General features: G+C 38.4%; 1 protein-coding gene across 1 annotated transcript in view; it reads right to left on the bottom strand.

Annotated features, from left to right (window-relative positions):
* LOC117392485 (nesprin-1-like) overlaps positions 1 to 21,840 on the bottom strand; it is an 89,440-nt gene that overhangs the window by 44,189 nt on the left and 23,411 nt on the right. Inside the window, exons 4-34 of the mRNA XM_055232405.1 lie at positions 21,024 to 21,119; positions 20,184 to 20,267; positions 18,173 to 18,265; positions 17,041 to 17,222; positions 16,769 to 16,965; positions 15,926 to 16,032; positions 13,644 to 13,751; positions 12,705 to 12,842; positions 12,422 to 12,586; positions 12,203 to 12,315; positions 11,790 to 11,958; positions 11,608 to 11,704; positions 9,872 to 10,077; positions 8,892 to 9,056; positions 8,650 to 8,802; positions 6,219 to 6,362; positions 5,918 to 6,094; positions 5,467 to 5,625; positions 5,066 to 5,230; positions 4,061 to 4,195; positions 3,442 to 3,603; positions 3,099 to 3,307; positions 2,915 to 3,023; positions 2,651 to 2,815; positions 2,403 to 2,573; positions 1,946 to 2,110; positions 1,294 to 1,434; positions 1,055 to 1,215; positions 779 to 935; positions 239 to 466; positions 57 to 155 (exon numbers count right to left, since the gene is read on the bottom strand). Coding sequence (XP_055088380.1) covers positions 57 to 155; positions 239 to 466; positions 779 to 935; positions 1,055 to 1,215; positions 1,294 to 1,434; positions 1,946 to 2,110; positions 2,403 to 2,573; positions 2,651 to 2,815; positions 2,915 to 3,023; positions 3,099 to 3,307; positions 3,442 to 3,603; positions 4,061 to 4,195; positions 5,066 to 5,230; positions 5,467 to 5,625; positions 5,918 to 6,094; positions 6,219 to 6,362; positions 8,650 to 8,802; positions 8,892 to 9,056; positions 9,872 to 10,077; positions 11,608 to 11,704; positions 11,790 to 11,958; positions 12,203 to 12,315; positions 12,422 to 12,586; positions 12,705 to 12,842; positions 13,644 to 13,751; positions 15,926 to 16,032; positions 16,769 to 16,965; positions 17,041 to 17,222; positions 18,173 to 18,265; positions 20,184 to 20,267; positions 21,024 to 21,119 — 4,620 coding nt within the window. The remainder of the gene's footprint in view (positions 1 to 56; positions 156 to 238; positions 467 to 778; positions 936 to 1,054; positions 1,216 to 1,293; positions 1,435 to 1,945; positions 2,111 to 2,402; positions 2,574 to 2,650; positions 2,816 to 2,914; positions 3,024 to 3,098; positions 3,308 to 3,441; positions 3,604 to 4,060; positions 4,196 to 5,065; positions 5,231 to 5,466; positions 5,626 to 5,917; positions 6,095 to 6,218; positions 6,363 to 8,649; positions 8,803 to 8,891; positions 9,057 to 9,871; positions 10,078 to 11,607; positions 11,705 to 11,789; positions 11,959 to 12,202; positions 12,316 to 12,421; positions 12,587 to 12,704; positions 12,843 to 13,643; positions 13,752 to 15,925; positions 16,033 to 16,768; positions 16,966 to 17,040; positions 17,223 to 18,172; positions 18,266 to 20,183; positions 20,268 to 21,023; positions 21,120 to 21,840) is intronic.

The raw sequence follows: 21,840 nt of genomic DNA, 5'->3' as shown, positions 1-21,840 counted from the left end.
TTAAAAGTACCGTATTCTTTTATAATGTTTTCATGTAACACAAATGCAAGTGATACCACGTGATCTTGGAGGGTTTTGTAGGTTTCAGAAGAAGATGAACAGTTGTTGATCGGACAGTCAAGCTTCTCCTTCAAATCAGCCATTGTTTTCTTTATCTTAAAACAAAATATTTCAATTAAATAATACAATAACACAACCATATATAAATAATGTAGTGTGAATAATAAATGAATCAAACCTGTTGTAGATTGTCATTGTAGCGCTGCCTGTAGGTCGCGCTCTGATGGAGCTGTCCCCCAACCTGCTCCACTCGCCCCTTTAGCTCGTCCCAGTATCTCTTGATCTGTGTCAGTCGTGCCCGGATGCGCCCTGCCTCTCCAGGGGTTACAAACTTGGACAAGCACTCACAGTCTGCCTCCATGTGAGCGATAACGGCCCATTTTTCACCCAGAGCTTCAGCCATGTCCTGTCATACAACAATTTCTTATTTAATATATTTCCTATGTATTGATTTAATAAGTTATGTGTGGAACTGTGACTAATATGGAAATTTCTTAAAGCTAATATGATACCTCTTGTATCATCAAAAATTTTATTTTTGTACCTTTTTTATTCATTTATTTTTTGTTCTTTGTTGTTATATGTGAGCTACTATGTTCAAGTATTTTTCCCTTGTGAATCAATAAAGTGTGTCCAAGTCTAAGTCTAAGTCTAATAATAGCTGAATAAAAAAATGCATAGCTAGAGTAAGCCCACAATAGAAGGTTTTGCCAAATACCTCCACAGCAGTGATATTCTCATCCAATGGCTCTGAGGATGAGGAGGGGTTAATGGTCTCCAGCTCCTGTTCTTTCCCATTGATCCAATCAGAAAAAGCCTTGGACTCATTGCTAAAGCGCTGCCACCACAAACACATCATCTCCAACTGGGAAACACTGAAAAATATTCAATACAATTCAGTATTCAAACATGTTTAACAAACATTATTAAGCTATATATTTCAAAATAACTTAATTGTCTAAAATGGTATCTTTGCGTCATATCTTATACTTACATTTTATTGAGGTGGTCTTGAAGTTGTGCAACCTCCTCCCTGGTGGCCTGAGCCTGTTGAAGAAGAAGAGTTTGTGTTTTGGCACTCAAATGCAAATCTGCGGCCTTCTCCAGAAGCAGATCCGCTCGAACAGAAAACTCCTCTGCCTCGGCACACAGCTCCTGTAGATAGCAAAGAGGCAAATATACATTATTTTACTCAGTGCATACAGAGATGTAAATATAGTTAAAGATGTAAACCTTGTTATGCTCCAGCTCAGATCTCAGACTGTCGAGGCTGTTGAAAATGAGCTCTTTGTGAAGCTCATTGCTGGTGTGGCTGATGAACCCCCAAATTATTTCTCTTTCAGTTTCAAATGTTTGCCAGGAGCTGAGTGTGGCCTGCAGATATATGGGGAATAATGAGGAAGGAAAGCTATAGATGTATATAAAACTGTAGCTTTTATGATTAGATATTAAAAATACTTCTGCACTCAAGTTGAGTGAGCAATATCAAAGTCATACCTAACTACAATGCTAATTTGCCTTCTACTTGAATTATAAACCGGCTTCTATATGCTACTATGCTACTAATGCTACTCCAAATATTTCTCTGAGCAGCCAAAATGTAAATTAACTTTCTTCAAGGACTGAATGCTAATTACTTGAGGCAAAGTATTTAGTTAATTTCCACTATACATTTGCTGAGATACCCACTGATTAAAAAATCTATAAATAGCAATGACAGTGTACAAACAGTCATAAAGAAAATTAACATACCACACAACAATCCATACCTGATTAAGGCTAAACACAGAGCAGTCGATGATAACAGCGGGACATGTGTGGACAGATCAATGGTACTCAGACCACTAACATTAACAGAGGGTCATGGGGGGGGTTGTCCTGGTACCTGCAAGTCGTGCTGCTCTGCCTCCGAGTGACTGTCCACCTCTCTGATGGTTTTCTCCAGCTCCAACACAGACGCACTCAGGCCCTGCTCTTTATGCAGCCTGTGACAGTGGGGCAACAGGAGCTCAGCCTCTCTGCGGTTGGAGTACAGGCGCTTCATTTGTTGCTATGGGTAAAAGCAAGAGGTACAAAGCAGATGACTGACATGACAGAGGAGAGTGACATCATCATTTACCAGTTTTTTAAAAAGCTGTATACTATAATGTGATAATTATTAGATTTACAGACCTTAACAAAACACATAACATAACAATGTTAAAAATATATTTGCATACGTTAATTTAGTTAATAACTTTTTATTGATAATATCAAAAAAACATTAATTGTAAAACAATCAACTAAAAAATTATAATTATTGCCACATACCAGAATGGCAGAATTAAGAATTTATCACATACCTGGTGAATGAGATATATTTGTTTGGCCTCTTCCAGGTCTTCTGCATCCAGAAGTCTGCTGCTCAGATCCTCAGCCTCTTTCTGTAATTTCAACATCTCTTCAAGAGCTCTATGCAACTCCTCTTTGAGCTCACCAGACTCAAGTATAGCAGAGCCCTCCTCCTCATCCCACTAAATACAACAAGATATATTAAATTCAGATGCTTACACAACAACGAGACAGTATTAAGTGCATTTATATTAACAACCTGACAAAGAGAAGAAAACAGAGCACGTAAATCTGAGGATAGTTTGTCCAGGGACGCCCTCTGTCTCTGTATCTCCTGTTCAGAACTAACTTCAGACAGCTCAGACAGCCGAGACTTCAGCCATAAAATACATTCCTGTTGAGCTTCTATTGCTTCTTGTAGCTCCTAGAATTAAGAAATAGAATAGAAAATAAGAAGTCCTGTACAATTCTAACTTTTTTTTTTACATTTTGTATTTAAAATGTTCTCATTTGTGGCACTCACTTGAACAGCAGATTCAAATTGCTCATGATCACTTGATTTTCTCACAGATTCCTTCAGAAACCTGATATGCCTCCTCTGAGAAGATACCCAATCAGAAAGTTCACAAAACCTATGACAAAAAGTTCCGTCAGCATTAGACAATAACAGTGATTAGTGACTTGGTTAGGCTTGGTTAAACTTCTACCTCTCATTCCAGTCTTTCCACTTATCTGGGTACTGCTCTAATTTGAGATAGGTGCTCTTGATTATCCCTGTAACCTCCTCCACTGCACCCCTGGTGGAGTCGAGTACCCGATAAGCAACATCATTGTCAGGCAGTTTCTGACAGAGATCCTCCATGTTTCTAATCCTCTTCTCGCACAAAGTCAGAGGTTTGCGTTCCCTGAAGAAAGTCTGGAGATAGGAAAGAGGAAAAAAGATAAACTTCGGAAGCTCCCAGTTCATGATGAGGACATTAATTGATCTAATCGAAGTTTTTACTCCTGGTTTAATCTTTTCAGAGATTAAAACTAATTCCCAGAGCTTACCCTGTGCTCTTTGATCAATCGCTCGCTGGTGCAGGTCCCAGACAGAGCATGCATTTCTCTGTCCAGCTCGGCCCGGCAGTCCTGGAGGATGGAAGCCACACGATTTTGCTCAATTTCCACTTTCAGGCGAACAATGTGAGTAGGTAATTCACTTTGGACATCCTGTAAAGTAGAGCAGATTTTTTTACCCATTGGATCCATTCTGGCTAGAAACAACACATTTTCTCTTGAAGCAGATTAAGTATACAAACATGTTAAATGCTTTTTGAAACAATATTCTCTTACTTTTTTTTGTTAAATTTTCACTTCTATGGAAAACAGAAATTAATTTGGGACAAAATGTTTGGCAGGAGTTCTTGATTTTGTTTTTTAACAAGTTGGAACCATTCTTGCTGGAAATTATATACCTATCAAAGTGACTGAATTTACCAGATAGAGACAAAGAGTAAACACAGAAAACTAGATTACCCTAATGACTACATGCTAATTACACATGACAGCGGGGGACAGGTTTGGATATATCAATGTCTTGCTGGGTTAAGTTAATGAAGTTTCAGCTCCACTCCTCCAGAGGTTGACACTGATTTATGTAGAGAATAAAACTATCATGATCTCTGACCTTCCAGTGTTTATGTAGAGTCCTAACAGTTTCCTGTAGTTTCTGTTGCTCCTCCTCTGGCAGGATGTCAGTCAACTCATCACATGCTTTCAAGAAGACGTTCAAAACTCGTTGGTCACACTGGCTGAATATCTCCTGAAAGTAAAAACAAATAGGGCTTGATAGTGTTCAAATGATTGTATATTTAACATTACATTATAAACACAAACATGTCACAGTTCCTTCCTGTCACACACATTTTGATGGATGTTGACCTCTACAAAATGGCAGCACCCTACAAGAACAGTAATTTATGAGATTCTTGTACAAACTGAAGCAGCCAGTTTGGTCAAAGCAATTAATTACTTCCAGTTGCTATTTTAGTAAAATACAAATAAAATGATTGCCTGATTTATTAAACCCATGAACTTGCCTGAATCAACATATGACTTCCTCCATGTTTAAGTCATTTTGGCTAGCCAGGCAACCCATGAACAGCTGTCCCATTAAATCTTATTAACTTGAACTCTTGATGGTGCTAATGTTATTCCTGATATTTGGCCCTATGTCCTCTTGTGCATAATAAAAATTATCTGTTCATTCTAGAGATCAATTTAGTTTTACATAGATCTGAATTAAATAGCTTTTTGTTTTGTATGAATACATTTCATGCAGGCCAGATGTGCTGAGTAATCCCATAATAGATTTTTTTTAGTGTCTGTTATAAAATAGGGTTATTGCATTATACTTCAAGAGATATTTGCTGTTTTAAACTTCCCAGTCTTAATGACATACTGATTTAATATCTTGGATAACATATGGATCTACTGTATAGTATATAGTTAAAATGCATTTCACCATGTGTTTTCCTATGCATTCATTCATGCACATGGCCTCATGCATCTTTAAACCGTGCTGTTTTTGAACGAGAGGAGAGTGTGATGAAATCTTGTTGTTGAGGTACTGAGCGAGGAATGGATTGACAGCTCTTTTCAAGTGTGCACCCATATCAAAGCAGAACCGTACTGTGTGTTTTTTCAGCAGGTCTTCCGCATCTCCAGTCTCCCTTAGACAACTCTGAGATTTTTTCAATATTCTCTCCAGCTCCTGACGGGAATCTTCAAACCTCCTTCTCAGGCTGTTGTTGGCCTCCTCCTGCCTTCTCCAGTCCCCAATCTCCTTGAGCAAGGTCTAACAAAATAACAGAGAGATGGATGAGGGGGTAATTGGTCTCAACAATGTAATAATGTAATTGAATTGTTTGTGTTACGTCACTTGTGTGAATAATAAGACCCGTGAGTGCATGTAATCTGCAGTTGCTGCCTTTAGGGTGTTTGGATGCTTGTAATCTCATTATTATAACAGGTACGGTGGTTAATGCAGGGACCCTGTAGCATTGCACCCATCCATAAAAGTGTAATGCTAACCTGAGCTGAAGTCTGGATCTCGGACACTCTCTTCTGCAACATCGACATGTTGAGGTTTTTCAGCACCTTGCTTGTGGAGATTGCCCTCTGCAAGCTGTGGTTGTTTTTTTCTATCACTGAGAGGCAACGTTTACAACTTTGCTGCTGGTTTAGCAATTCCTGAAAATAAAATATGCATATGATTAAAGAATATGTGAGCCAAACATCAGGACTATGAAATGCCAAAGTTGAGTTGAAAAGAAGAGAATATGATAGATGCTCTTTTTAGGTCACAAAGCTTTGTTGTAATTAGCAACATGTATCAAAAATGTGCAAGTTATAAATTCAATATAAAAACAATCTACACTTCACTAATGACTAAAGTACTACTAATATTGAGCCCAGAAAACCACCCATTTAGACATCAAGGAAATACTGTAATAAAAGTATAATTCCTTATAAAAGGTCTAACCTGCCACTTGTGCTTATGTTGAGTTTGGCTCTGTGGCTCTGTTTCTCTCTCCATTGATGTGATGCAGCTCGCTCGCTCCAAGGCCTGGTAAAATGCACTGATGTGTTTCTCCATTTCCTCCAAAAGAGGCAAAAGGACATTGCACTCTCTCACAAGGGAGGGACAGCGCTCTCTCACCTGCAGACAAATTAAATAGACCATTGAATCCAGGCAGAGGGAGAGTTAGTATGCGTGTAATTAAAACAGTATGGTGATTTCTGAAGTTGTTCCCCAGTTCACCATGTGCCTACAGGAAACCTACCTTACTCAGCTGACTTTTAGCTGTGGCCATAGTTGCCAGGACCCGTGCAGCTTCGTCCTGTGGCCCGTCCTTCGTCAGGAGCTGAGCACTGCGGGCGGCAAGTTTGTATTGGGTTTCCATGGCTACGACCTTTTGCTTTGTTTCCTGAGATTAAAAATAGCAACAAGAGGTTATCCAAAACTTCTTTAAAACAACATCAGCCTCTTTCAATAAGCATGTGTTTAGTGAACTAAAGCTCTTCAGTATATTTAGAACATATTTTGGAGATGATCAAGTAAATCATCTGAGTCTATTTGTTAGCATATTAATTTAAATTTTAAAAGCCAGATGCCCTACCTAACACAATAGTCTCTCAGTATCTGTTGTTATGATCAAAACTATGAACAGTAGATTGTAAATTTGCATCTAATGCACTGTAACCATTGATGACCAAGTGCACTAAGGCAATACAGTAATCATCATAAAATTTACATTAAAAGAGAAGAGCGAAGAATAAAAACCTTTCAGTCATCTCAATAGCTAAAGAGAACTGTTTTGAGCCTGGATTTAAACAAAGTCTCATATCTTCAGGAAGACTTTTCTAGATTTTAGCTGCATAAAACTGAAATGCTGATTCCACATGCTTACTCCTGACTCTGGGCACCAGCAGGAGGCCGGACCCTGAAGTCCTCAAAGTGTGAGATGGTTCATATGGCACTAAAATGTCGGAGATGTACTTTGATGCTAGGCCATGGAGAGACTTAAACATAAGCAGAGCAGATTTAAAGTCTATTCCCTCTTATGTGCTCGTACTTCCTGGCTCTAATCAGGACCTGAGCAACAGCGTTCTAAATGTACTGCAGTTGTCTTACTGCTTGTTTGGAGAGGCCAGTGCACAGGCCCTTACAGTAGTCTGACTGGAGACAGTTAGACGCATGGATAAGCCTCTCCAAGTCTAGTTTAGACAGTAAACCTCTGATTTTTGCAATGTTTTTAGATAGTAAAAAGCTGCAGATGTTATTGATTTGATGTAGCTGTTGGAAATTCAAGTCTGAGCCCATAATTACCTCTGGATTTCAAGCCTGATTTGAAGGTTTTAGAGAGAGAGACTGGAGGTGACTACTAACACTTTCTCTATGCTTCTGTGGGCCAAAGACTATGACTTCAGTCTTGTATGAGTTTAGCTTGTATGAGTTTAGCTTTTTTGCATCCACACACTGATCTGTTGGATATAGTGGCACTGGCCCATATTGACCTGCTCCCAGTGAGTGTCATTTGCATAGTTTGGTAGTTTGGTATTATTGCTGTGTATTAACTGGCCTAACAGCAGCATGTAGAGATTAAATAAAAGGGCTGCCAAGTTTGACCCCTAGGCCCTTACACAGGTCAGGGCCATATGATCTGAGATGCATTTTCCAATTTCAACAAAGTACTCCCTGTCTTCTAGATAGGAACCAGTTTAATGCAGTACCAGAGATGCCCTCTCAGTCCTCTTGTCTCTGTAAGAGATTCTCATGATCGACAGTGCCAAAAGCAGCACTCAGGATCAAGACTGAGACTTTGTCTGCATCAGTGTAATTTGGATGTCATTTGTCACCTTGCTAAGAGCAGTCTCAGTGCTGTGGTGGGGTCTAAAACCTGACTGGAAAACATCAAAGGAGTTGTTCATTTGGAGAACACACATTATCCACATGTACATTAAAATCACCTGTAATGCCTAAATCATCAAAGTCTGTGCATATGACTAAAAGGATTTCAGTAAAATTATCAATAAAGCTTTGACGGTGCTGGGGAAATTTGTATATAACTAAGTAGAGGATGGATGGCGATTTTTAGCTCCATTTTAAAGGAAACAGTCTCAAATGATGACGACACCCCAAATGACAACCTGTGAGTAACTAAATTATCCCTAAGAAACACACCTCCACCCTTTTTCTTCTCTCATGTTTCACATACAAATTTGAAGCTGGGTGGAGTTGACTCCACTAGAACTGCATTACCTGTGTTTTTATCAAGCCATGTTTCGGTTAAAACATGAAGTCAAGATTAAAAGAAGAAATAAAATTATTAATTAAAAATGACTTATTACATAAAAATCTGACATTCAGCAAAACCAGTTCCAGATTAGTTTCAATAGGACTAGATGCTTCATACAGAGAATGTGAACTTCATTTCTCTGATTGGACAGTCTAACTGTCCCTTTGTTAACCAGTCTACATGGTGTAACTGCAGATATGGCTCCATCACAGTCTCAGCATGATACTTACCATGACTGTATGTCTGTCTGTACGTCTTTACAGCTCTAAGAGAAGAGCTCTTATCATGTAGTTATCACTTAGATTCCACAAAAGAATCTTTTGTTGTTGCTTTCATATTCTTTGATTTACTCTTCAAAAATTGGACAACTTCATGTTTTTCATGTCATGGTTTCATTGGGAAAAGTGATTCCTACCTCCACATCCTGCAGAAATGCTCTCACATTTAGGAAAGACACATGAACTGGAGAATTAAGTTTGGTTTCTGCTGTGTCCAGAAGTTCTTTCAGAGCTGAAATGGCCTTTACATGATCCTTTCGGTACTTTTCCAGTTCATCAGCATGAGCATACTGAAAGAGGGATAAATATTCACAATGCAGAGCTATTGTAAAGCAATTCGTTGTTGTTTTATGATTGCATTTCTTGTCATTTTTATTACTTGTTTGACTTTGAGAAAAAGGTCCCTCCAGCGCCCATTCATTAGTAATAGCTGTTGCTTCAGATCGAGAGATACTGTCTCATCACATGTTTCAATCAGAAAATTTCCTGCGTCGTTCATGGCCGAGTGCTGATCCATCCAGTGGCTTAGATTCCTGAAAAACTCCTACAATAGAGGCACGCATTTTAAGAAAAGACAGACTGACAGGAGACAAAGAGAAATTAACAATTAACAAAAAGAGGAACACAATGAAACTGAATAGAATAAAAAGAGCTAATCAAAAATGAAACAAAAGATCGGGACAAGGAGAGGACAATACAAAATGGGGGTAATTAGCTGCTTAATCCTTGGTGGGGCGGGAATCGGAGGTAACCATGGCAATAGTGGAGTATCCTCAGTGGCTGGTTGTAAGACAAGAGATCATTTGATACTTGAATGGAGACTGCTAATAGGATCACACTTAGATGACTAAATTGTAGAAATTGGGCTGATGCAGTGAAAGTTATTTTACTGATTGAAATACAAAAGATAGGTTTCAACACGAAGGTTCAGTTTGTTCTGTTTGTGCAGTTTTTTTTAAACAGTAATTATGAACCATCAAATGTGGAGGCATATGTCAATGTTTACCCAAATTGAGATCTGGTTTAGTTTTAGGAAAATGTAATATATTTCCCAATATCTTGAATAGCTTCAGTAACTGTCTGCATTTAGTAGAAGATACTAGAAGTACGTCTGGTTTCAAGGTGTTTTGAAGGCATTAAAATGGTTATTGTAAAGTGCTTTGTTTATGTAGTGTGTTTACAAACAGTTATATGGAAAAGTATGTCCCCACTTTACATGATATACTGTACATAGAAGATTTTTTTTAATTTTAGCCCAAAATTGAGATCTGGTTTAATTTCAGGTTAATCCAGTTTATTTTTCCACTCCAGTCTTCAACTACTTCATGAATTTTTATGAATATTTTATGTTTATCTTACCCTTTTAATGTTTTCTGGTTGGCTTAGGGCAGCCTCAGCATCATCTAGCCAGGTCTGTAGCACGACCACAGTGGAGTTGTACCTCTCCCAATTGGACAGCACCTCCTCCAGCATACTCCTCACACTGCGCACCTCCATGGACAGACTCCTCCACTGGGTCACTACCTCACGGATAAACCGTCGCACTCCAAGCTCTCCCTCTTCCACTATAGAAAAAATATGACACATTAATATTTCTGTGATCAATGACAGTAAAACACCCATATTCCTTAGGGCTGTTTACATGCAGTGATTTTACACAAGAAGTCAAATTCATCAATCTGAAACTAGCTCAAATTGAGAATAGAATAGATTGCAGACTCACCCTACTGAAAAAATCTGGGAAGACTAAATGGCACAAATATCACATTTGGTTATGGTACCATGTGGCTAGATTTGACTTCTTATGAATTAATGGCACTGAAACACCTATTTCCACTTAGTTTTTAAATATTCTAAAAATGTAAATGGACTAGTGTTGATCAGCATTACCAAACTGTAGTTTCAGAGCACAAGAATACTGCACAGATGGTGTACTAACGTTGGGCAGCACATAAAAGCTGACAGAGCCACATGCCTCTATAGACAAATATGTGACCTCAAAAACTTGAGAAAGATGTATTGTTGTTGCATGCACCATTTTAGCTCTATATACTACATACACAGCATATACTGTAAGTCTATATACTATAGGATTGTATTAGCAGATAATATTCCTTCTACTGTCCTAGTTACAACTACAAAATGTAAAAGATTTCACTCAACCAATCAGAGCTGGGTGAACTAATTACCAGCAAGGGCGTCAAAGGTATGATAAAGAGGGGAGTTTGTTATATTTGTAGGGCTGGCCATTCAAATCCCATCAGATGTCCTGGTTTCTTGCCCCTACTACCCCTCCCTTCTCTGCATACCCTGAAGCAATGCAACCTCCAAATCTTAATGAAACCAACAAGCTCTGTCTGTTTGCTCCCAGAGACCTGCAGAAGTGGAGCAGCCCTTAACTAGCAAATGGGGTCGTATTCCCCACTGAGATGATGGGAGAACCTCATTTAGCTGTAGCCCGCAGACGCACCCCTCCACCAGGCTGTGAAAGCAGAGACAGGTGGAGCAGCTGGGAGGAGGAGCTGTACAGTGATTGAGTCATTGACAGAGAAAGCATTCGAACAACAATTATATGCCTTACTATTATCTACAGGAAATTAGTACCGTATGAGTCACACTAATTATGTAGTTCCTTACTCCCACAATATGTGTATATTGTCACCTATCTGTCCAGCAAACCAAGAAAAATGGAAATGCTGTGGATAAAAATGTTCCCTCTTCTAAAATTCTAACAAGTGCATATTGTTAATATGCTGCCTGTTATATGCCACCCACTAGTATAACCCTGCCACTATGAGAGAATTTATCTTTGCCTTTGTGTGAGTATGTCAATCCCAATTATTGTATACCAAATGTGTTACTTCTCCTTTCATAACGAAGTTTTTTTTAAGTTTTTTTATCCTTTCAAAATATGTGCATTTAAAATTCTTTGGTGACTCATTACTTTTAAAGATCAATGTAGCAGAAATGGCTCTGATTGCTAGTGTCAACCTGGATATTAACTTTTCTATAGTGAACCTTCTTTCAAGCCAAAAGCAACAGGAGAAAACGAAAAAATATATTGGATGGACAAATAATGCAATAAAATTCCTCACCTGAACTATCAGCAATGACATATGCCTCGCCAGCATGTTTAAGGGACTGGAACAATGCTTCATAGTTGTCAAAGAACCTCTGCTTTTCTACAAACAACTATCAAACGCAAATACATTTGGTTTAAATTTTATAAATCACTAATGATCATATATCCAGTCAACATAAGGGTACACTGACTCACTTTATAATTGTGGAGCATAAGTTCTACAGACTCTTGGCGGCCATATTTGATGATCCAGGACTTGAGTCTGGATTCAGCCAGACTGAGGAAGGCTTGCATATGGTGCTGGTTTTCCAAAAACTCCATCTTGGCCAGGTAGACACTTGACGATGTACAAACAAAGTTCATCCTGCAAAAGATAAAGCACATAATAATCACTTAAATTGCAAAATTCAAATTAGATATGACAGAACTCTATCAATCTCACAGTGGAAAAATGTCCTTGTCAAGAAAAGCATGCGTGAAACCAAAATCAAAATTTTATTATGTAAGGAAAAAAGCACACACATAAATTATACAATTTGTGGGAAACATAAAATGAGCAAAAAGCTATATACACTTGCATATGGTGGTACATACTACATTTTTTTTACCTTTCAGCCATGTCTTGTAGCTGGTCCGAGGGCACTAGTATACCACCCACACTTCTGTCTTTATGGATCCTCTGGAGGACCTGTTTGTGACTCTCCAGGCTCCTCAGCACATCCTTAAACACATACAGGCACACACACATACACATATGCACACACATGAATGCAAAGAGCAAACTGGGGCTGATCAAACAACGGCTGTATGTTTAACTGTCCGCTGACCTTGTGCTGCTCCAGAGCTCGGTGGATAATGTTAGCTGTCTGTTCGTGAGCCTGCTGCATAATGACCTCCTGTCTCAAAGCTCCTTCAGCCTGGTGAAGCCAAGACCCCACCTGGTCCAGAGGGGCCGGGAGGGACCGGTCCAGCTTCAAGTGCCAGTCCAGCAACTATGACAAAGTCACATGAACCGTTAATGTTACAAGATAATTGTCAGTTAACTGGATAGACAAGATTTGAATAGTAATGTCAGGTTTTTCACCAGATGCCCTAACTAGGTTGACCTACCCTGTTAGACACCTTTTCCCAGGCCTGTTTGACCAAAGCTTGATCCACTGTGAGCATCCCATCTTTCTGAGTGGACTGCAGAGCACTCTCCACCTGCTTTCTCTTCATCTCCAACTGGACACGCAAACTCTTGAATAACTGAAAAGATTGAAAAGAACATTTGTGTATGTGTTTATTATGGCACAAATTGCAATGTATGTTTTAGTTTTTGCATCAAAATCAACAAGATCAACAATATTCCAACTGTTTTAAAACCCCAACATTTATTTTAGACTAAAATAAGTCAGTGACTTTGACTTTGACTTATATATTAAAATAAATATTCCACAGAATGAAATATATCTTATCTTTGTCCATGGAGAATGTTCAGAAGTTTTAACTTTCTATTTCTATGGAATCATGCGGGTGGTGTGCCATTTCCAGAAAGTTATGCTTTAAGATGTATGTGGTCTAGTCAATGAAATAGCTATAATAGCTTAAAGTTGCAAAACACTCAAATTAACCCTCATTAATGCTGCTGCTAATTACCACTGACATCTAGCCCCTATCTCCATGCGTTTTCTCGGTTTAAGAAAAAAAAAAAGGAAAGAAAATACGAGGGTAACCCACATGCTGCCGCAGTTGAATATGAAATCTATCCTGGGGCCTGGTGGAATAAACCAGATTGAGTGAAAGTACGACTGCTGGTGTCTGATCCCTACAGTGTAATGCTCCTGATTAAGCTAATAATAGGAGCGTCTGTGCCTGGTTTGCCCTGTGTAAACCCTCTGCACACACACACGCACCCCCCCCCCCCCCCCCCCCCCCCACCCACACACACACACACACCCCCACACACCCCCCCCCCCCCCCCCACACACACACACACACCCACACCCCCACACACACCCCCACACGCGCACACACATACCCACACGGCTGACACATGCACTATCTCACTTGGTATTGCAGGGCGAGATTGGCCTCCGTCTCCTGGGCCTGCATGGCGTCTCTATCCAGCTGTTCGAGCCATGTTTTGAGCTCCCTCAGGCTCTTGCGCTGCTCTCTCTGTAGGAGACCACGATGCAATGGACGGACATCAAAATTGGGGAGAGGAAAAAGGTATGAAAGAAAAAGACTGTGAGAAAAGGAGCAAGCCAGGCAAAAAAAGTAAAAGTGAGGGGTTGACTCTATGAGTCCAGACATTCCATCAGAAGCAATAGTTGTACAGTTAGGGACAACTATAGATGTATTGTATTGCAATGTCCAGGTTGTTGGGTTCTTTGTAATATAGTAGTTGTTTATACTGCATTGTTGTACTGTTATTTCTTTTTACGTCTGTATGTACACAGTGGTCTTTGCTCCCTGATCTCCCCATTAATAATCAAATATACCTTCATCTAACCTTAACGATAATGTTGTTTAATCTAATGGATACTAGTAAAAATGTGTCCTATTATTGTAATGTAGTTCAATCATTAAATATATTGTTTTATTCCTAACTAACTTCTTCTTGGTTCTTGGCTTATTTTAGCTTGTTTTCTCACCCTAATGGATGAGATGAGAAATTGGGTAGGCAGAAAAGGGGGAAAAGACAAAAATGTAAGCGAGACAAAAAATCACTAGAGACGTAAAACTGATTGAAAGATACAGGGAAAAATTGTGAGGAGGAAGCAGAACGTGTACGATTAAACATGTGTTTTTCTAAGAAACTCTGCAACTGCCAGAAACACTCAGCTTAAACAGGGCGCTTTAGGACCCCCTACCAATATTTCAATGGGTTTTAAGTAACCATGACGATAAGATGATGGTGCTTAAAAGCTCGTGTGACTGTCAATTCAGCTTAAGAAGTGTTTAGTCTATTCTAATTCCCCAATGGCTTTACATAAAGTCCATTTAAAATTTCAGTCCTTTAGACAGATTATAAAAGTCAATAAAAGACAACGGCATTCAAACTTTAGGAATTAGTCAGTGAGCACTATGGGAAGCATATCTGTTAACAAAAAATAACTTATTGTGCTATAAAAGCATAAACCTAACAAAAATACCTGTTATATCACATTCACTAAAAACACAACAATAATCGCAGGATGCATGTATTTTATTATCATGCTTCATTTGGAAGCATTATATAGCAACACAAGGAAAAGAAGCATAGAAATAAGCAAAAAACACAGAAAAAGTACCCCTGATAAATATGACAAAGCAACAGAACGCAGTGGTTAGTGCAGCTATGTAGCTAGTTTCCCTGTTAACCTTAGAGCAAGATCTGTTCAAAAGCTTTCTAACAAAAATGCCATGTCAATATGATCTGCCAGTGCCAGAGGCTGTCATTGTCATGCTAATAGAACCAGGAGCCACAGCGCTGGGTGGTAACATTAATAAATGGTAATATCACATCTTATTAGACTGGACTTCCTGTTGTTATCTAACCCTAGGGCCGTAATATCACATCAGGTAAGATAAAGAGGGAGCATTACCATAAAGGTCCAGAAAAAACAATGTTTAATCCAACAAAAACAGTATATAGTAGGAAATGTGACACTGTGATTCAATAGAATAGGAATTAATCTGATTTGGATGGAAAGCATGGAGGTGTATGGATGCTAATGTCGTTTAGGCTGCAGATAATGGAAAACCTAGCCCCTGGGAGCGTACAGTAAGTCTCCACATGAACCTACCTCCAACATTTCCTCAATATGACGAGGAGCAAGGCCATGCTGTGGGACAGAGGCCAGCACAACAAGCAAAGGAAGTTACACAAGAGGAGAGGGGGACAAGGACATATGAGACGTAAGGACTATGTGAAGAAAAAACAATTCATAGGGCGCATGTGTACTTGAAAACAAGAAAATGATATTGGTAGAATAATAAGAGTAGAATAGAATAATGAAGGACGTAATAAAAATAAATATGAATAAGTAAATGTTCTCCTTTTTATGTGTACTTATGCATAAGTGTAATTTTAAAAGCTGATTATTTGTCAGTTCAGTTGTTGGAGCATGAGTTACATACACAAAAAACTATAGGTTGTCTTCACACTATGGATTTGAAATCACACTTCAGCACTTCTACGATTTCTATCCAAAATGTTTCTATCCATGTTTTTGCAACTTTGTTATAGTATGGTATAAAACCCAAAATGGCAAAATCATTAAAATGTCAAATTATGTAATAGTTTAGGAAATATTGTGAGATCTGAGGTGAGTATGCGGGATGGGGCAGATGGGGCAGCTAGTTACCTCATCCTCCTGTGTGTCTTCTGGATCACTCTGTTTTGGGTGATGTTTCAGGAACTGGGCGACATATGTCATTATAGATTTCTCATCTGGTTTGTCCACATCAACATCTGAGGAGCAAGAACAAAAATGATTTAAATGTCACGGTTTTAGATCCCTGTTTAAGTTGCAAGGTTGAACCATGCTGAGTTTTTCTGGCCTAATGGTCCTTAATTATGGTAATGTCAAGCTTGATTTGTCAGAGTTCATTGTGAAGGGCAGCCGTGAAAAAGCCACAGATGGTGTCAGTGAAGCATATATCTTCAGCCAAAATGCAGCATCAGATCATTTATCATACGCACTCGGACTACTAGTGAAATATATAGGTGGTATTTCTGTGTTTTTCCTTTTGTTTTAATGATTGTTTAATACAGTATAAAGGTTGTGTGGGTCATATTTATATTCAATTTTTATTTTGCTAAATGTGGGCCCTACACATTATATTCAGTGTTACAGTTATTGCTCATACCATTGTGGATGTCAGCAGCCTCTAAAAAATATTGCTTAAAATTGTTTTTATGTTGTTCTATAATGCTATCAGTATGTAGCAGAGTAAGTAGAGCTGGATTGGACTGGATTTCTAATTTAATACACAAGTTGTAAATTTTATTTTATTTTTAACAATATTTATTTATTCTTAAGCAAGTTATTAAAGTTAATTGTGGATTAACTTTTTACTAAACCTATTTAACTTCAGACTTCAGGCAGATTTTAGTTGGTTTACCAACCACTGTGAGAATAATGAAAGGTCATCTATAGCCATATTTCAAAATAACAACTCTGTAATGTGATTCTGTCTGTTTCTACCTTCTGGGTCAAGCAGCTGAGGAATGCCCAGCTCTTTCTCTGCTAATGAAAAGGCTTCCTGCAGATTTTCTTGGTTGGGTCTTCCCCAAGCTTGTTCCATGTCGACTAGATTTGGCTGAAGGTAATGGATCACTGCGAAGAAGGCCAGACCTGTCCGCCAACTTGGGCCAAAGTCTCGTACATCAATGCCCATTCGCCTGGCAGATAAAAAATATTGCAGTTAAAAGTTATATTTACATTTGTACAAGTCATCAAGTTTAAATAGTCATTACTTGGTGGCTGTTTGTTGGACCCATTTTAAGAGGGCCTTTCTTGCTCCGCCCTGTGGAGGTGGGAGGGGCTTCTTCTTGACAGGTGGGCTGGTGGTCTCAGTGCTGCTGGCTGAACTGTCCAGTGAGGAAGTGCTGCTGGACTGGGCTTGAAGTGCTGGTAGACTGCTGGTTAACTCTTCAATCTGTTTACAAAAGACACAGTTAATATTTTCTGTTTCAGTTACATGATTATTATTATTTATTTTTATTTTGTTGATTTATGATAAAGGTCACTATCTATTTGACCAAGTAAGAGCTGTGTATAACTTAATGAACCTTCTCTTTTATTACAATGAAATCCTGATTCCCCAGTGATGATAAAATATATACAGGCTTTGCACAGTGGAAGTGATGCAGAGATTGTGCTTAACCTGGTCCAGGATTTGAACTAACAACCTCTACGCAAGGAAGCAAATCACTTTCCTACTGTCATGACCTGACCCAAATCAATATCACTCAGAACAATTACAAATTCAGAACCTGTAAAAAGAACATAGATTGATATAATTGTTCAAAGTTCAAAATCATAGTAGGATTGTGGAAATACATGGAAAGAATAAAATCACAAATATACCAAGCTAGACGGTAACAGATGGGCCACTGCTACAAATGAATCTTCAGTTTGTTCTCTGTTGAATATCTGATCAGCTCATGACACAGAAACCCCATAAACACCAGTGTACAATGAATAAGTACATTTCACGCAGGCTACACACCCTTTATTTAATCCATATGCTTCCCGAATGCGCTAATGTGGCGCTACAACTGTAGCATTTAGATTATATTTCTGTTGATAAATGCATGTCTCAAATGTCAAAGGAGGTTTTTTTGTATTATTCCATGTAAAAGCACGTTTTTCATAATAGATTTTCTTCACATAATACCAGAGCGTTGGTATTTAATAATCGCTTCATATGTCAGATTTCAGTTACAATGTGCTATTACAAAGCATGCATGATATCTTGGTAATTTAGAAGAGGTACTGAAAATTTTAGACCGTGTGTTTGATAATTATGGGAAATCCTTAAGAAGTATGTAAGAATGGTGCATGTAACGCAGGTAAAGGATTAATTTACAGTGAAGAACATAATACCTGAAAATAGAGGATTATTGTCCACACCAATCCAAGAACAATGGCCGGTCTTCCATCTACTATGTCTGTTGAGTTGATGTTGACAAGTTTGATCTGAAAGCAAAAAAATAGAAAAATTACAATAACAAAATGTTATTCAAGTTACCTTAATCAAACAAAGCACTGCGTAATTCCTGTTAACTTGGTCTACTGTGTGGCTAATGCAAAAGTTATGAATACTGACCGGGGATCCTCGGTAGGCAGACTGGAGAGGAGATAAGAAAAAAAATTAAATCAAGAGATGAGAGAGATATATATATACATATAAGAGTAACTTATTCGTAGGTTTGTAGGTGACACTGGTTGCAATGGGATGCTTCGTTTGGGAAAAAATGACAGATAGCATCTCTAGTTGAAGTGGGGCGAGAAAGGAAATATCTATCAACACCGCACAGGCAACAAGGATTACAGCATACTGAGATGGACTGACTGAGAGGAAGAAAAGAAATAAGGTAGGGCCTATTTCTGCAATGATAGACGTGAGTGTCACAGGTCAACATATGGAAATGTACACCACTTTGTATGAAGGGGAAAAGTGTGGAGAAAGAGATTGGGGCCAGACAGGGGCAATGTGGGATAAGGACTGATAAGAAAACAAGTAATACATGAGTTTTTATTAGAAAACACAGCAGGTCACTCAGGTCTTTCAAGGCAGCAGTGAGAGGATGGAGGAGATGGAGAAGTAGTTGGTTTTATACGGGCAAATACAAATTCGAACAGAGTAGCTAATATTACTTGCAATCTAACACATTGCATCAAATCAAACAGATACATTATTGCTGGAGATAATATAACAAAATTACAATGGGAAATTCTGAGAAGATATTCACAGTTTATGATATAGGGACTTAAAACAGATGCTAGTGTTCATGATTTTCAGTGATTTATGCTAATATATACCACGCCATTATACAGGTTATATGTGGTGAGTGTGGACACACGTCATATTGTAACAGGTAAATACTGACTAAACAACCTGTTGTTGAAGAAGCATTGCATCTGACAGGTTTTTATTCCTTTCCTCGATACTGAATACTTAACAAGAGTTAAGAAGATTCTATTGAGATGCAATAAATTGTGTAACTTCGGGACTTGATCAGCATGTCAGTTTATACTATGAGTAAGGTTGTCTACTGTAATAATATTAAGTGTAGCGTACTAAACAGGATGTTGAATGAGCAATAGTGTATCTATTGCAGTGTTGCTTCAGCTATAGTAAGGTAACACAAACATTTGTCTAAAACCTTCTCAAAATAAGTAGTAGTAACTCCTTCTGTAGCACATAAACACTATATTCTAATTTTGCATATTTCTAACCTAACAATTGCACTATTATTGATTTTTCACAAAATAAATATATGAGGTCATGCCTGAACACACAACCATTTTTCTAGTAAATACCACCAGTCAATACAGTACAGTCTAGGCAAACATCCTTTCATGCAAAGCATGTACCTTTCACTTCCTGCACACATGCACCCCCCCCCCCACCCCCCACCCCCCAACACACACACACACACACACGCAGACATCCTCCCTTACATATAGTAAAGTGCCCAGTGAATCTCATCTCCAGACTACTGCAGATTACTGGGGTAGGATTTGTGGTTTTAACCCTGTCACGTTTGAGGCAGACGAATCAACCTCCCTCTAGACACATGCTCAGACTTATGGCTTTTTTTTATGCATATTCAAGGACAAACTGGAGGGTGCTGTTTGTAGACTTATAATATCATTTGGAAGTTGTTGGAGGGTCTAATATGTCGGTTCACTGCAAAACACCCTGAAGATGTGAGTGTGAAAATAGAAAAAAAATGTACAATGCATGAAGAAAACATGGGGAAAGGGTCATATGAGGTCAAGTTGTAGTGTTTGGACCCAGAGGGCAGACGCAGCTGAGCAAGGAGAGTATCATGTTGGGAATAGACAGAGGGAAAAGCACAGATAAAAAGGGGCAGTTGTGAACTCGTACCTTCCTCCCCTCCAGAAATTTGAGCGCAGTGCCGATGTTGGCGACCCAGTGGATCCTTTTGAGTTTCTTGCCCCGCTCACATGGCTGCAAGGGAATAAGACAACAATAGAGATCAACAAGAGGCAAAAATATTACTACAGACTGTCTGTTTTACGCTTAAATGTACATTATATAAAATTACATTACAAAAAGAATAACAGAGACCGGTCCTTTTCACGTTCACCAGCACAAAAACTTAAAAAATATAATTGTATATATAGTTTTAGATATATTATATGTTTTGTATTGTTCCTGTATGCTGTTTTTTTTATTTTGGTTCTTTTCATATTAAATATTAAATATAAACAAGAAAACAGCATTGTTTCAGCTGGTGTAATTTAGAGCATGGTTATAATGGGAAAATTCAAGTGGTTCAATCAAAACATGAGATCAATAGTGCATATAGGCGGCTTAGACCTGAGGCTATATTGACAAAGTACGATCCTTAAGGTTCGTTTGTATGCACTGTGAATGCGTAAACTTCAGTCTGTCCTTGCTAATCAGGACTGTCCAACATCATAATGAAATAAATCAATTCACAAGCAATCCTTATCACATTCACATCTATTGTTTTAACGTCCTCCTTAAGTCAGCAGTACTACTTAAGAGCACAAAGCACGCACTGTTACTGCATAAAAAACAGCAAGTGAATTTCTCAGTATAGTCTTCGATCAGCCGGTGCAATGTGATGAAATAAAGTTGAGTTTTGAGAATTTTAATCCACTCAGATCAGAGGGGTATGAGTGTGTGTGTGTAGTGTGCAGCCAAATCACATGCTGCACTAGTCACCAGGAGACTCACCAGTTTTTGTCCAGAAAGTACTTCCAGCAGAGCCAACAACATCACCCCATCCTTGATGTCCTCAAACAGGTCTGATACCACCAGTGGGGGCACACTCTATCCAGACAAAAAAAAATTTAGAGGGAGTAAAAATTGGCAATATGTAATGATGTTTTTATTATAAGAGTTCTCTTGTAGGTAGATACATTTGGTTTTGTGTACTACATTATAAAACATTTAACTTTTGTTTTTTGTAATAGCATAAAACATGTCAAGCACCCTCAACAAAGAAATTTAGTGTTGTCTGTATGCGTTAGTTTACTAAATATATATAACGTCAGAGATTGTTTACTAGACAATCTAGTAAACGATACAATAGCCAAATTCTACAATAGCGCAATGCTGTGTTATGTAAAATCTTCCCTAATCATCTTAAAAACATAGCTCCATGTTTACACAAATGCATACCACACACCAGACTTGAACAATGGTTTCTCAGTTTAGGTGGAATTTTAAGATGTTAATCTTAATAGCCTTTGCATTGTACTTGATGCAATGAGGTAAGACCTATTGCTTGTGACTATAATATGTGGCTGTCTTGCAACAATCTGAGCCCTAGATCATACGCAGAAGATACTATATATGCAGAATTATACACCAACAAATCTTTTGAACTTGTGAGGTATAATTAAACATAAACATGAAAAGTACTACTTGAAAACCTAAAATAGAGTTGGTCTGTGCCAAGTATTACTGGGGACTGAAGATTCTATCCAAAAGTAGCAGCTCAGCAGACTTTGAATGGTCTTTTCCAAATCCTAAAATATGCTGATGATTT

This window comes from Periophthalmus magnuspinnatus, chromosome 24 (assembly GCF_009829125.3).
Source record: "Periophthalmus magnuspinnatus isolate fPerMag1 chromosome 24, fPerMag1.2.pri, whole genome shotgun sequence".
Lineage (NCBI taxonomy): Eukaryota > Metazoa > Chordata > Actinopteri > Gobiiformes > Gobiidae > Periophthalmus > Periophthalmus magnuspinnatus.
The sequence above is the reverse complement of the archived record's forward strand: the minus strand, read 5'-3'. Positions and strand labels throughout refer to the sequence as shown.